Source organism: Hemibagrus wyckioides, linkage group LG29, assembly GCF_019097595.1.
Source record: "Hemibagrus wyckioides isolate EC202008001 linkage group LG29, SWU_Hwy_1.0, whole genome shotgun sequence".
Taxonomy (NCBI): Eukaryota; Metazoa; Chordata; class Actinopteri; order Siluriformes; family Bagridae; genus Hemibagrus; species Hemibagrus wyckioides.
In genome coordinates, this window is record NC_080738.1 from 15,962,713 (window position 1) to 15,979,836 (window position 17,124).

At 35.5% G+C, this 17,124-nt stretch overlaps 1 protein-coding gene across 1 annotated transcript in view; it reads left to right on the plus strand.

Annotated features, from left to right (window-relative positions):
* The window catches only part of lrba (LPS responsive beige-like anchor protein), a 226,494-nt gene that overhangs the window by 33,560 nt on the left and 175,810 nt on the right, over nucleotides 1-17,124 (plus strand). The window contains exons 21-25 of the mRNA XM_058384588.1: nucleotides 2,266-2,386; nucleotides 4,109-4,301; nucleotides 13,276-14,457; nucleotides 14,714-14,889; nucleotides 15,032-15,185. Coding sequence (XP_058240571.1) covers nucleotides 2,266-2,386; nucleotides 4,109-4,301; nucleotides 13,276-14,457; nucleotides 14,714-14,889; nucleotides 15,032-15,185 — 1,826 coding nt within the window. The remainder of the gene's footprint in view (nucleotides 1-2,265; nucleotides 2,387-4,108; nucleotides 4,302-13,275; nucleotides 14,458-14,713; nucleotides 14,890-15,031; nucleotides 15,186-17,124) is intronic.

Consider the following 17,124-nt stretch of genomic DNA (forward strand, 5'->3'; position numbering starts at 1 on the left):
CTCACTACAATCCTAACACGCACTCGTTATAACTACACACTCATCACAATCCTAACACGCACTCATTATAACTACACACTCACTACACTCCTAACACACACTCATTATAACTACACACTCACTACAATCCTAACACACACTCATTATAACTACACACTCACTACAATCCTAACACACACTCATTATAACTACACACTCACTACAATCCTAACACACACTCATTATAACTACACACTCACTACAATCCTAACACACACTCATTATAACTACACACTCACTACAACCCTAACACACACTCGTTATAACTACACACTTTCTTTCTTTCTCTCCTCTCTCTCTCTCTCTCTCTCTCTGACAGCAGTATTGAATGAAGAGAGTTCAGTAAATGGAGTAAATCAGGAGAAGCTCTGTAATGTAATTAAAGGCTGTTGAAATTCATAAAGCACTTCCTTTTTTTCTTTTTCTTCCCGTTGTTGTTGTGCTTTAATCAGAGCAGAGCTGAGAGATAGAGTTACTGCAATCAGCTCAGGAGCGCCTAACGCTCTCCAGCACACGCAGCAGAATTATGTTTCATTACGTCCCATCATGCCGAGCGTCCTGATGTGATTCACGTCCCGAGTTCCCAGCTCACACATCTCTCGTTTTTCTCTTTTCTGTACGCTTCTCTCTTTGTGCCTCACGTCTTTAACACGCCGCTGTGTTTAACAGTGTGATGGAGAGGTGAGATGCCTTACCTGATCAATTCACAGAGAATCAGCTCTAGTGAAAAGATAAAGGAAAAAAAATCATAAATATTACAAATTATCAATGATTTTAATTCAGGATAAAAATGTAAATTTAGGATAAGGGGTTAAAACATTTGTGAAATTTTCAGTGTCTTATTTGGAGAATAAAATAAGAAAAAACATAAATGACATAAACAAACAAATATTTAAATAATAATTAAATAAATAAATAAATAAATAAAGTGGATGTAAAAATAACAAAATAAATAATAATAAATCATGTAAAAATAACCCAAAAATGTTAAAAAATAAGTAAATAAAATGTAAAAATAACATAAATAAAAAAATAACAAAAATAACATATAAATAATAATAATGTAAAAAAAATAACAAAAATAAATAACAATACAAAATAAAATAAAATAAAAATAAATAAAATATTTTTGTAATAAAAATAAATAATTATAATAAAGAATGTAATAATAACCTAAAATAAATAATAATAAATCATGTAAAAAATAACATATAATTAAATAATAATAAATAATGTAAAAAAATAACATAAAAGTAAATAATAATAAATCATGTAAAAAATAACAGAAATAAATAATAAATCTTGTAAAAAATAACAAATAAATAATAAATCATGTAAAAAATAACAGAAATAAATAATAATAAATCATGTAAAAGAATAGCAGAAATAAATAAATAATAAATCATGTAAAAATAACAAAAATAAATAATAAATACAGATAAAAATAAATTGTGTGAAAGTAAGTAAATAAATTCTTTAAAACAAGGTAAACTAAATGTCTTTATAAAAATTCTGTCACGTTTGTTAAAACTTTTTTTTTTTAATCTAGACATTTTCCCCCACATGAAGAGGCTTTAAATTTCACGTTCATGTCGTAGAACTGATGATCAAATTCACTGTTTCTCCTTTTCAACTCTGACATGTTTTTCTGATTTGATTCGGGTTGAAACCCCAAAATGCTCTTGATTGCAGTCTTTAGCAACGTCAGGATGAATTAGACAAACTTACACACACACACACACACACACACACACAGTGTTTTATTCATGGTAAAGCTCCGAGACAAACCAGGACCAAATGCAGAGGAAAAATAGCATCGAGATAATTTTCCACTGGTAAAGCCTGAGTGAGTGTAATTTAACTGAGTAAAGCACAAACACACACACACACACACACACAGATGAAATTTAACCTCTTCACTTATAACAGAATCAGCTCTGACGCTGTCTAGATAACTCAGCTAAACATGCAGTCACTTTACATTACACACACACACACACACACACTCACCGGCCCTGCAGGACTCGTCTCAAATCAGACCTTTTATTGTTTTGACTCTTTTTTATTTTGATTTCTTTGCTCTGTTTAACTGCCGTGGTTTTGAAGCACCAATATTATGAAAGAAAATGAAATTGTTTGGTTTGTGTAAATGAATTGTTGCCGTGTGTGTGTGTGTGTGTGTGTGTGTGTTTGTGTGTGTCTGCACGTGTGTGTGTTTGCATGCAGAGATCCTAAAGGTGATTGCGGCTCTGCTGAAGAACAGCGTGTGTCCGGAAAGCATGGAGATTCGCCGAGTCTTTCTGTCCGACATGATCAAATTGTTTAACAGCAGCCGAGAAAACAGGAGGTACACACACACACACACACACACACTCTCTTATACAAACACACACTTGTATAAACACACACGCCGCATATACAGCCTTTGACGGTGTTAAGCGTGCTGAAGTTAGGCAAAAAACGAAGTAAGAGAGCTGAGATTTCTTGGCCAAAATATGTATTTTGAATGAAAATTATTTCATTTAAAACATCGCTTTAATTCGATTTTTTAAAGAAATATTTTTTGCTTTATAATAAGTGACTACTTTTCTTTTTATATTCTGCTAAATATTAATATATATTCTCATGGGTTTTTTGTTTATTTATATTTATTTTTTCATTCAGTCCAAGAAACAATTTAATTCCCCAAATGTCAATAAAACTAAACTAAAAAAATAAATAAATAAATAAAAGCAAACTAAAAATAAATAAATAAATAAAAGCAAACTATAATTAATTAATAAATAAATAAATAAATAAATAAATAAATAAAACTAAGCTAAAATAAATAAATAAAACTAAACAAAAAAAAATTCTATTTTAGCTGTAAGAAGAGCTACATAAAGACGTAAAATTGTTATTATCTTAAATAAATTACAGGTTAAATAAAATTCAGCCAGACGTTGAAATTTCAGGTGATTCGACAGAATGAAATATATTGTTATAAATTTTATTATTATTATTTTTCCTTGATTTTGTTACTGCTGAGCTGCTGTCCAGAGCGCTGACTGGCACAGAAAACAAAAAACATCATCCCCAGTCATCATTGTGCTCTGACTGTCAAATGCGTAATTTTATTTATTTCTCTTTGGAAAGTGACTTAATTTTTTTTTCAGTGTTGTTTCTAATAAACGCAGCTCACTGATGATCAGTGTTAAATTGTGGCGCTGCTAGAAACAACATGATGTGTGATGTCAACAGAGCGAACTCTGTTCATTAAACATTAATTAACGTTACTAGAACCTACGGCGTTTACACTGAACATACACTCCATTATACTTCACTTCAATCTTTACCTGAAAACCTGTTTACATTTAATCAATACACTAAAACCTAATAATATCAAGGTAAAACATTTGGTTATATAATAAGGGATAAAATAAGGATGTTTTCCTGTAATATTTACAGAAGGAGTCTCAGTGCTTCATGTTTCCGGATACATCGCATGGTGTAGTTTCTCAGTTACAAGCTGCTTATTAATAAAAACTACACTGTACGCTTGTTTTCTCTTTCATTTTGATGAGAAATGTATTTGGTGGTAAAACAGCTGTGTGTGTGTGTGTGTGAGTTTGATTTAAATATTAAGTGAGGGGTACTTTGAATACTCCTGGCTGGCTCGCCATCTCTTCGGCTCTGGTCTAAAATCTACTTATTGTATAGAAATGATTGAACTGTTAGTCTGTTTAAATAGATGAGATGAGATAAGATAGAACTTTGATAGAACTTGAAGGTCATCAAGAGACTGCTTCAGATTACAAGAAATATGAAATATAAATGGAAAAAATAAACATTTTATATATATATATATATATATATATATATATATATATATATATATATATATATATATATATATATAATGTTTTACATAAATATTATTATATTTTATATATATATATATATATATTATATTTTTTTAAAAGGGCATTTTTAAAGAGGGAAATTTTCTGAGATTAATAGGCAGCTTGGTAATCGTTTTCTTTCTAGCATGCATTACAGTGTGTGTGTGTGTGTGTGTGTGTGTGTGTAGGAGTCTCCTACAGTGCTCAGTGTGGCAGGAGTGGATGCTCTCCCTCTGCTTTATAAACCCGAGCAGCAGCGAGGAGCTGAAGATCACAGAGATGGTCTACACCGTCTTCCGCATCCTCCTCTATCACGCCATCAAGCACGAGTGGGGAGGCTGGCGCGTGTGGGTCGACACACTCTCCATCACACACTCCAAGGTCAGCACACACATACACACACACACACACACACACAGCCGAGTAGTTTGCATTATTCACTTTAGAATGTGGAGGTTGATTATACTTTAGATATGTTTTTAAATATCTTTTTTTTATTTATTATTATAAATAACTAATTAAAAATTGTATTATACTTTTTGATATTATTTTTTATTTATTTTTCTACTATTATTGTTATATTTAAAAACTTCCTTCCCTTGCATTTGTTTTTATTTTATATATTTATATATTATTTATATCTACTCAGACTTATTAGGACTATTAATTATTAATAATAAAAAAATACATTATTGAAAAAAATTTCAGAAATTTCACACTATCCTATATTTGGTTTGAAGTAATGCGTTAAATAAATTAAAAACATTAAAAGTTATAGTGAAATAAATGCAATTTTTAAATGGGGGAAAAATGAATTCTGTTCAGTTTGTTAAAGCAAAACATTTGACAAATATCACAGTCTCCATGAATCTTACACTCATTTACCTAAAGCAAAATAACCAAATCATTTTATTTATAGTTTTTTTTTTGCATTTAATCATTTATTTTATGATTTTATAAATCATAACACACACACACACACACACTCTAAACATATACACATAGAGACTAGTTTGTGTCATAAATGGAAATGTAGATTATTCTGTATTTCTGGTCGATTATGTATAATTTATAAAAGATATTTTTATAATGTTCCATTTTGTCACATAAAAAAAATAGAACAAATCCTCATGAAGATGTAAATTTTGTTTATTTAATTTTTTAACTTGTGAAATCCAAGTTTATTATCCCATGTCACTTTCACAGATTAAAATCTCTCTGTTGTTTTTTAAAAATAAGATTAGATTTTTGTTATGGCCGCAGTGTTTATGGCATTGTGATTGCTTGGGAATAGTGTGTGTGTGTTTGTGTGTGTGTGTTTGTGTGTGTGTTTGGTGTTGAACTGTGGGCACAAGATCTTGGCAGATGAGTGTGTGTTGCTGAAAATTGACCACAGTGTGTTTTATTGAGTGTGATGCCCACTAGGGGGCAGAAGTGAGCTTTATCAGGGATTTGACCTGTGTGTGTGTGTGTGTGTGTGTGTGCGCGCGCGTGTGCTTCCTCGCTCCCTCATTAAAACGTTTATAATGACTTGCATACACTTTCAGCTTTTATAGCTTAGTTACTACCATTAAATATTTAATGTTTAACATTATTAATATTATTTAACAAATATTCAATGAATCAGAATTTTAATATTAAATATTAAAATTTAATAAACGTTGAAACTGTTTCAGTCAGTCGGTTTGAGGAAATAATTTAGTTATTTCTACAAAATATTTATGAATGGATGCTTTTTTTGTAGTATTTTTTATTTCATATATATTATTTATTTGTTTATTTATTTATTTATTTATTTTAAATAATAAGCTGAAGATTCTCATACATTTGTTTCTGTGATCGCTAAATAAAAAAGTTCATTTAATCATTTATTTAGTGCAAGACATTTTTGTTTTCAGAAAAGGATCGATCGATTTTTATTTGTATCTTTAAAACCTTTCAGCTTGAGCTTTTATTTAATTATTCTTAAGATATAAATTTATTTATCTTAAAGATTATTAATGTATAGCTGTTCTATTATTATTATTACAATAGAAATAATAGGAAAAAAAAGGAAAAGTTAGCATAGAGGAGCGAGTGTGGAATTTACGTCCGCGTCCAGTACCATTTTAACTTCTGAATTTTTAATTAATTAATTTATTTATTTATTTATATTTAGTGTCATCATTAACACTTTATTTCAGTTGGACATTTTTGGGTGTATTTTTGTTTTTCCTAAACTAATCTCTCTCTCCAGATCTGAACAAATTCCCTCCGAATTTAATGAATTAAAAATACATGAATATTAAATAAGTTGATATTAATATAAGTAGTGGTCAGTTTTTTGGTGGATACTGAGATAAAAGTGTCTATAAATTTTTTTTTTTATTTTGTTCATTCCGTCTAAACACTGATTCAATTCTCTGAACGGAAATAAAAACAAACATTTCTCTTCTAGCTCTATTAAACAGAGCTACGTAAGGTTGTTAATACTGACCGTTCAGGTTTGTCCAGTAATTAGAATTCAATAAAATCCAGCTGGACCATGGAGTTGTAGATGATTCTACATATATAGAAACAGGAAAATGTGTGTGGGTTATTTTGTTTGTCTCGAGACGTTAACACAATCCACCATTTCATCTCGGAGTGGAGGAGAAAAAGGAAAGAAAGTGTGGTGTGTGTGTGTGTGAGAGAGACATATATTTTTAAAAATTTGTAAATATGGAGATAAAACATACGTGACATTTTCATCTCTCTGTCTCTGTCTTTCTCGCTAACACACACACACACACACACACACACACACACACACACACACACACACTCTCTGCCCTTTTGTTTTTTGTCCCGGTTTTTGCTCCAGCAAGTTTAATTAGAATACAATAATTAAAATGATACAAAAATAATAAGATCAGACGAGACGTCTCTGCTCTTTACGTTCGATCTCTCCCTTTGTGCATGAGCGGAGTGTGTGATTGCTTCTCTCTCTATAATTGCAAAAAGATTAATGTCGCTCGTGTTCGCACGCGCTCTGTGTGTGTGTGTGTGTGTCTCTGTGATACATGCATCTGCTATAAGAGGAGGAAAAAAAAAAGAGCAAAAGAAACTCAATTGCAATTTTATTGTGCGGTGTGATAGATTTCCTGCCAAGTCGGGAGCAGGAGAGCTGTTTGTCACTGTAACACTCCTGTTCACAGCTGCGGGGGTGTGTGTGTGTGTGTGTGTGTTTAAGAAAGGGAATGTGTGAGTTTCTAAATGCGCACACAGTGTGTATGTGTTCCGCACAGAGATGTTTGTGTGAACATGCACTAATTATGTATGTGTGTGTGTGTGGAGATAGTGTGTGTGTTTGGGATGGTTGTTGTAAGGGAATGTGTACATGTGAACAGAAAAGTGTGTGTGTGTGTGTGTGTTAGAGAGATTTAGGATAAGAGGAGGTTAGGTTAATTCTATTTAGAGCATTTTATAAAATTAATTGTAATTAATTACAATTCAATTACAAATATCACTAATAAAATAAGAAAATAAATAAAGAAATAAAATAAAGTAAAACCAATATATATATATTTTACTATCTCTTCTTAAAAATTTATTGATTTATTTATGTTTATTTATTTATTTAGGTTTATTTTTCTGAAACTATGAGAGCAGAATGTGTGTATTTTTTTAATCAATTTGCATGTTAATAAAATTTAAATTAAAAAAAAATTCTTAAAATAAGAAACAAAAAATAGAAATATTTTTAAAAAAAATGCCTTATATACGAAAGTTTCAAATTTGCTCTGCAGTTAAAACTGCTTTTAATTTACATTAGGATCTAAATTTAATTTAAATAAAAAATGTAATTCAAATTAAAAGAAAATCTATTTAAATTCAGATTAATAAAATATTTGTTTGATTTGTTTGATTTATTTAGTGCCTTGTGCAATTCCCGAGCTCAGTGTGTGACACGAAGTAATGACAATTAAAATAAAATAAAAATTAAATAAAAAAATTAAATAAAAATTAAAAAATAGCTGCCGCTTTTACTTTAGTATCAATTTTTTTTTTATTGTTTTATAAAAGAAATGAGCTGAAAACAAACGTAAAACAATAATAATTACACAGCATGTTATCCAGATTCTGCTGAATTTTGTAAATTTTTAAGATATTTAAATTTCTCTCTTTGACTACTGTTTCTTTATGTTATGCTTGAGGTAATATCTAAAAAATAATCTTATACTGTAAAAAAAAAACAAAAACAAATTAGCAATTAAAAATATCTTAAAATATGAGCAAACTCGATTAAAACTTTTTATTTCATATTGTAAACAAATGTACGAAAATTGGGTCACTTTTTAGATTTATTTTTACACTTTTTTAAAAAATTATTTTCATTTTCCATTTGTATTTATTTCTCAATAGAAGATTGAAATAATATGTCTATAATATTAGATCTTGATAGTTTTATATATTTATTAAGATGTCTTACCCCATTAAGATTTTTGTAAGCATGTGTTTCTTGAGCGATTTTAAAATCTGTGTGATATTTTATTTGCTCTCTGTAGGAAGTGGAGGGACAGCAGGGTTTAGCGTAGCGGCTTTTATCATCAAAAAGATCCTTTCACTGCTGTTAATAATCACCAGTCAGATATTAAAACCTGTTCACTCTGTGTAAAGAGTGTCGATATTTCCTGTCTGTCTGTACAGATAAAGGAGTTCGATACCAACCTGACGATTTTGAGAAAACGACAGCCATGAAGATTTCCAAAAATGGACGCCGTGTGAGATAACGCTAAAAGACGAGCAAACGGCGTAACAAATTCAACATCAGCTAACGATACGTTATAATTTCAGATGTTATCATTCCGTCGTACCATATTTTATCCGCTACGACATTTACGCTGCTTTCTGTTCGGACTCTTTTCTTATGGGATTATATCAGATGGTCCGGATTGAGCGCTGTAATAAGTATTGTAATTACGTTACGTGATATTTCACGCGTATCGTCCGGCGAATCGCTGCGTCTGCAGACGCCATTGATTTTCTCCGTGGCCTTTAGCTAATCCAATTACGCTGCGCCCCGTTTCACTTTAGTCCCGTGGACGCTCGCTTACTTATCGATCCCACTGAGAATCAGTGCTCACATCAGACGCATAAAAACCCTCTACCTTACTGTACTGACCTGGAGTATAGAGCTGTGATAAAACTGAGGGCTGTAACACACACAGCTCTGTAGAGATTATACTCATAATAATAATAATAATAATAATACCTATGGTAGAGATTATACTCATAAAAATTAAACATAAATTAAATAAAAAGAGAACTTGAAGTGTTTTATGTTCAGATTAACAATAAATTTATTTGATTTGTTTGACTTATTTAAGTGTCTTTTGTAATTCCCGAGCTCAACTGAGTGTGTAACACAAAGTAACACCAATTCATTTAATGAAATAAAAATAAAATTAAATAGAAAATAAAAAAAAAAGAGCCGCCACTTTTTTACTTTAGTATCAAATCTTTTTTATGAGCTAAAATTACGTAGAATGAAATTGTTACCGTACAGAGTACCACGTCCGGGTAATTAACGTAAATCTGTTTAGAAAAATATCTGATATCTAATACATAATAAATACATGCAGATGTTGTACATAAGCAAGCTTTTCATATTATACTAGAAAAAGTTAAACATAATTAAGACAAATAATGTCTTAATTATAGGCAAAGTTTATTTTTGTTTTAGTTTGTTAGCAAATGTAGGAATATTGAAATATTCTCAAAATATTTTTATTGAAATTTTTTTTGTGTAGAATGAAGCAAAATTTTTAAGTCTGAAATATACAGAGAAAATGTTTTATAGACATGTTATAACAATGTTATAAAGGTGAAATGACGTTACAGTTGTTATTACGTAGTAATAATAATAATAATCCGGAGCGTCGTAGCCTCAGACTCTGAGCAGAGTAAATGATATTACACACTAATAAAATAAATGTCATGCTCCACACATCACTCCTTTTCTTTCCCATCATGCCTCTGCGTAAAGGGGATGGACTCGCGGGGCATCACGGCGTCTGTGTCCGAGCGCGAGCTGAAATCCGGCTGATGTCATCGTCATCACGCCGCTCACGTAGCTTTCCTTCCACTCCGGAGCTAAATGGGTTTAAATGGAATTACTCTGACTGTGATGTGTCGCCTGTTACACTGCTGCGTTTCTTCAGGGGTTGTTGTTTTTTTTCCATGGGTAATTTCTAATTGCTACTCCATAGTTTCCTTACATAACAGCTCTTTCGGTGTACTTCTTATCCGTTTACAGTTACGTGAAGTCTTTAAGAACAAAAAAAACTCGGAAAACACGTCAATGAGCAGGGTCATACCGGCCCTGGTTACCATGGAAACAAGGATTAACAGGGGCTTTAGTATATAAATGTTTGTACTTTTAGAGAAAATGAGTCAACACCTTCTGACCAATCAGAATCGAGAATTCAGCAGCATTGCGGTGTATTAATAGTAATATTATAATTCATATTATAGTAATAATATGAAATTAACAAATTAACTGTAATCAACGTATACACAGGAGACAGTTTTTGAATTGTGGCTTCCTTCAGCTCCTTTATCACCGATTCATCCAATTTAATGACCCTTAAGGTGACAACGTTCTTTATTCCACCTGCTGAATAAGACAGACTTTATATCGCTGTTCAAACCCAAACACGCCGCCTACCCAGGCACCCTACAACAAAGAGTTAGACTGAAGTGTCCACTGAAGTGTAACTGGTCATCGTTACACAAGAGATAAACAAAGAGCAACAAAAAAAGGAAGAAATTAATATTTTTAATAATATCTAACAAACAGAATTTCTATTAACTATATAGCCATATAACTATTATTATTATTATTATTAATTTATTAATTAATTTATTTATTTTTATTAATTTATTTATATTTTTTTCTTTCTTTTAAAATTGTTTTTAGTATTTTCAATTAAATAATAATATTAATAATAATAATAATACTTCAAACTTTCTTCATTTGTTCCTTCTTTCCTTCATTCATTACTTTGTTCATTCTTTTTCCAGTCTCCACTTTCCTCCTTTTTTCCTCAAGTTTTCCTTCCTCTCTTCCATCCCTCCCTCCCTCCCTTTTGCCTTTTCTCTATACAGTACTTTCTTCCTTCATCTCCAGTCCTAAATTACCTTTCTCTTGCTTCAATTTTTCCTTTTTTCCTTCCTTCTTTCCTTAATTTTTTACTCACTGTTTTTTGTCCCTTCCTTCCATCCATCCATCCATCCATCCATCCATCCTTCCTTCCTTCATTCCATCCTTCTTTCCTTCCTTCTGGAATGGTCTCTCATGATGTGTATGAAGTATCACAGAAATTTCTCTGAGAATCCTGATGCTGTGTTTTTGTCGTAACTCATAAACTCGTAAAAGTTTTCGTAACCTAGCAACAGTTTCAGAAACACGACAAACCGTGATAAACGTGTGTTTATTCGTGTAAAAATCTAAAAAGAAAAGAAAAGAGAGAAAGAATCCCGCAGCATAGCTTTAATGTCTGAATGTTAAACGTCAAATTAGCCGTGAACTAATGGGCGTGCTAACGTGGTGATTTGCAGTTTAAAGGGCATCTCTCTCACACACACACACACACACACACACACACACACACCTAGAGTATGGATTACCGATCACGCCCACCAGAAGATTAACGACCTGCCTGCTAGCACGCTAATTTAGCACAATAACCGCAAATTAATTACAAATAATCAGGGGCTCTTTCTGCTAAATGCTAATGTGTGTGTGTGTGTGTGTGTGTGTTCTCTTTCTCCCAGCGGTCTGTTTGACTTTCTGTCTGTGTTTTGTGATAAATGGAGGGCTGTAAATTAGATGGGCTTTGCCAAAGCGTCTGCTGCTAATTGGTGCCCGAGCGCGGATCGACTCTTTTCTCTCTCTCTCTCTCCTCCCTCTGATTTTGCCGTGCGATTGTTCATAGCGACATTTCCGCCATAGGTTACGTTCATTTGTCACGTGGAAATCACGCTATCCTGGTGCTTTCGCGCCGCTCCCCGGAGTGCTGCTCTGTGTGTGTGTGTGTGTGTGTGTGTTTATAGAAGGAGCGGACTCTCGCTTTCTTCCTGTAAACCTCAGAGACCTTCAGGTCTGTAAACTCTGTACGGCTCTGAGGAAGATTCACTCAGATACACGAGGAGGAAATATGACAGAGGTCGATGATGATGTCATAATCTGATTTATAGCCGACCAATCAGAAGCTTTCACATGCTCGTTAAGAAAGAAGGACTCTAAGACAAACACACCACATTTCTTACTCACTCTTTTCCTTGTTTCCTCCTTTTCCTTCATTCCTTTCACCAGTCCTCACTTACCTCTTTCCTCAATTTTTCAGTCCTTCCTTCCTTCCTTCCTTCCTTCCTTCATTACTACCTTATTCATTACTTTCTTCATACATTTTTCCAGTACCCACTTTCCTCCTTTTTTCCTCTTTTTTTTCTTCCCACCCTTCCCTTCGTTCTTTTCTTCCTTCCTTCATTATTTCTTTCCCTCATTCATTGTTTTCTTCATTTCTTTTTCCAGTCCCCACTTTCTTCCTTATTTCCTCAATTTTTCCTTTCTCCCTTCCATCCCTCCCTCCATCCTTCCATCCACCCATCCTTCCTTCCTTACTCACTATTCTCTTTCCTTCCTTCCTTCCTTCCTGCCTTCCTTCCTTCCTTCCTTCCTTCCTTCCTTTCTTCCTCACTATTTTCTTTCCTTTGACCCTTCCTTCCTTCCTTCCTTTCTTCCTTCATTTCTTACTCACTATTTTCCTTCCTTCCTTCCTCCCTTCAACCATCCTTCCTTTCTTCCTCACTATTTTCTTTCCTTTCACCTTTCCTTCCTTCCTTCCTTCCTTCCTTCCTTCCTTCCTTCCTTACTTCCTTTCTTCCTTCATTTCTTACTTAGTTTTCCTTCCTTCCTTCTTCCTTCCTTTCTTTCTTCCTTCATTTCTTACTCACTGTTTTCCTTCTTTCTTTCTTTCTTTCTTTCTTTCTTTCTTTCTTTCTTTCTTTCTTTCTTTCTTTCTTTCTTTCTTTCTTTTTCTTTCATTCATCCCTTCCTTCATTTCTTACTCACTGTTTTCCTTCTTTTCCTTCCTTCCTTCTTTGATTTTCTGAGGTTGTGTACAGAACATGTGAAATCTTCTTGTAACAATTTAAACCTCTGTAAATGTTATAAATGTTGTAAATGGCTGTTATTGTGATATGAAACAGAACCGTGGTTCCTGGTACCAGCATCAGTATCAGTAAAGGATCCACACTGATCCTCAGGGATGATGTCGTTATTGTATCTTTACCACATTGATACCAATCGTAAGTCCATTTCTCTTCACAGGTCACCTTCGAGCAGCACAAAGAGAGCTTATCCCGAGTTTTTCACGAGTACCAGCGGATGGGTTCGGATGGCGACGCCGAGATCAGAACCATTTCCGGGTCCAGCAGGAACAGTGAACTTTCTGTACAGCCACCTGGAACTCCATTAGAACCTCCATCCACTGTTATTGAGCTAAAGGTGGAGGAACAAATCTGTGGAGAACATGATGAACCTGAGCAGAGGGCGCAGGTCACCATCTCAAACATCTTAGCCAGAGCTGAGGAAGAGGACAACAAGGAAGAGGAAGAAAACGTGACAGAGAAGAAGGAGGAGAACGGCCAGGAAGCGGTGGAAGGAAAGGATACGGTAAAAGAGGAAAAGAAGGATGAAGATAAGAGTGATGCAGGTGATCATAAAACTGAAGAAGCAAACAGCCAGGAGGTAGAAACTGATCCACAAGACAATGCAGAGAAGATCTCAGAAAAAGAAATGGATAAACCCAGAACTGGAGATGAAATGGAAACGAAAGCTGACTCAGATGAAGGAGGAAAAGAATCGGAAAGAAGTGAGGCTCAGAAGAAGGATGTAGTTGAGACTGGTTCTGAGACTTTACTCCATGGAGATGGTGAAGACAAAGAACAGAAAGAGGAGAAAAAATCTGAGATTTCTGAAGAGGGCCCCCAGACGGAGGTGAGCCCCAGTGATGAGGTGAGCTCCAGTGCGGAGGTGGGTCCAGACGTGGAGGTGCAGGCCGACATAGAGGTGAGCCCCAGCACTGAGGTGGTCCTAAGTGCAGACAAAGGTCCTGGTGTCCAGGGAAGTCCTAGTGAAGAGATGATCCTCAGTACTGAGAAGGATCAAGGTTTGCAAGAAGGCCCCAGTGAGGAGAAAAGCCCCAGCTTGCAGGAAGTTCCTAATGTCCAGGAGAGCCCAAGTGTGGAGGTGAGCACCAGCATGGAGGAGGGTCCGAGTGTTTCAGAGGGCCCTAGTTCAGAGACGAGCCCCAGTGTGGAGGAGGGCCCCAGTACTGAAGGGGTCCCCAGTTCAACAGCAAGCCCCAGTACACAGGAGGGTCCTAGCGTCCCCGAGAGCCCCAGTGCAGAGACGGACTCAAAGCCCAAAGCTGTTAAAATCGCCAGACTGGACGTCTCCAGCGTCGCTATAGACACGGAGCGACTGGAGCTGAAGGACACCTCATCTGCCGTAAGTCCATTTTTCATTTTACAGTAGCATGTTAGCGGTTAGCATGTTAGCATTTTAGCCCAAACTTGGTTCAAGCAATTCAAATTTCATGTAAATTCTACCATGGGGCAGTTGTTGTTGTTCTAGGTGATGCACAGTTTTGGTTCTAGCATGGGGCAGTTATGGTTCTAGATCATGAACAGTTATGGTTCTAGAACAGTGGCAGCCGTGGCTTTATGATATTGTTAACTTAGAGCTAGCTTATGTGGTTCTGCAGGATGGAGGCCAAACCCAAGGGACTGCCAGCACATCCACACAGAACCGAGAAGGTTCCTCATCCTCCCCTCGGTCCAGCATGTTCCGTATCCCGGAATTCAAGTGGTCTCACATGCACCAGCGGCTGCTGACCGACCTGCTGTTCTCCATCGAGACGGACGTGCAGATGTGGAGGAGGTGAGTTGTGGAAGTGGTGGGAATATGGATGCAGTTGTTGTTGTTGTTGTTATGCCTTGCTGATGTGTGTGTGTGTGTGTGTGTGTGTGTGTGTGTGTGTGTATGTGTGTGTATGTGTGTGTGTGTGTGTGTGTGTCGACAGCCACTCCACTAAGACGGTGATGGACTTTGTGAACAGCAGTGAGAACGTGGTGTTTGTGCACAACACGGTGCATCTGATCTCTCAGGTGGTGGATAATCTGGTCATGGCGTCTGGAGGAATCCTACCTCTGCTCTCTGCAGCCACCTCCTCCACGGTTAGTGTGTGTGTGATGATGATGATGAAGATAGTGACAATGATAATGATAATGTTAAAGATGAGTGTGGAGGTGATAAGGATACTGGTGGTGGGTGGTGATGATGGGTTATGGTGGTGATGATGGTGGTGATGCTACTTATGGTGATGATGATGATGATGATGTGGGTGATGGTGATGTTGGTGATGATGGTGGGTTATGGTGGTGATGATGATGGTGGGTTATGGTGGTGGTGATGATGGTGGTGATGCTACTTATGGTGATGATGATGATGATGTGGGTGATGGTGATGTTGGTAATGATGTTGGTGATGGTGATGATGGTGGGTTATGGTGGTGATGATGATGATGGTGATGGTGATGATGGTAATTATGGTGATGATGATGATGATGGTGATTATGGTGATGATGATGATGGTGATTATGGTGATGGTGATGATGGTGATGGTGATTATGGTGATGATGATGATGATGATGATGATGATGATGGTGATGCTGAATATGGTGATGATGATGATGGTGATGCTGATTATGGTGATGATGGTGATGATGATGATGATGGTGATGGTGATGCTGATTATGGTGATGATGGTGATGATGATGATGATGGTGATGGTGATGCTGAATATGGTGATGATGGTGATGCTGATTATGGTGATGAAGATGATGATACTGATGATGGTGATGATGATGATGATGCTGGTGATGATGATGGTGATTATGGTGATGATGATGATGATGATGGTGATGCTGATTATGACGATGGTGATGGTGATTATGGTGATGAAGATGATGATACTGATGATGGTGATGATGATGATGATGCTGGTGATGATGATGGTGATTATGGTGATGATGATGATGATGATGGTGATGCTGAATATGGTGATGATTATGGTGATGGTGATGATGGTAATTATGGTGATGGTGATGATGATGATGGTGATTATGGTGATGGTGATGGTGATGATGATGATGGTGATTATGGTGATGGTGATGGTGATTATGGTGATGGTGATGATGATGGTGATTATGGTGATGGTGATGATGATGATGATGATGGTGATTATGGTGATGGTGATGATGATGATGATGATGGTGATTATGGTGATGGTGATGATGATGATGGTGATTATGGTGATGGTGATGGTGATTATGGTGATGATGATGATGGTGATGCTGATTATGGCGATGGTGATGGTGATGATGATGGTGATGATGGTGATGATGATGATGATGGTGATTATGGTGATGGTGATGATGGTGATGGTGATTATGGTGATGATGATGATGATGGTGATGCTGATTATGGTGATGATGATGATGATGGTGATGCTGATTATGGTGATGATGGTGATGGTGATGCTGATTATGGTGATGATGATGATGGTGATGGTGATGCTGATTATGGTGATGATGGTGATGGTGATGCTGATTATGGTGATGGTGATGCTGATTATGGTGATGATGGTGATGGTGATGCTGATTATGGTGATGGTGATGCTGATTATGGTGATGATGATGATGATGCTGGTGATGATGATGGTGATTATGGTGATGATGATGATGATGATGGTGATGCTGATTATGACGATGGTGATGGTGATTATGGTGATGGTGATGATGATGATGGTGATTATGGTGATGATGATGATGGTGATGCTGAATATGGTGATGATGATGATGATGGTGATGGTGATGATGGTAATTATGGTGATGGTGATGATGATGGTGATGGTGATTATGGTGATGGTGATGATGATGATGATGATGGTGATTATGGTGATGATGATGATGATGGTGATTATGGTGATGGTGATTATGGTGATGGTGATGGTGATTATGGTGATGATGATGATGGTGATGCTGATTATGGCGATGGTGATGGTGATGATGATGGTGATGATGGTGATGATGATGATGATGGTGATTATGGTGAT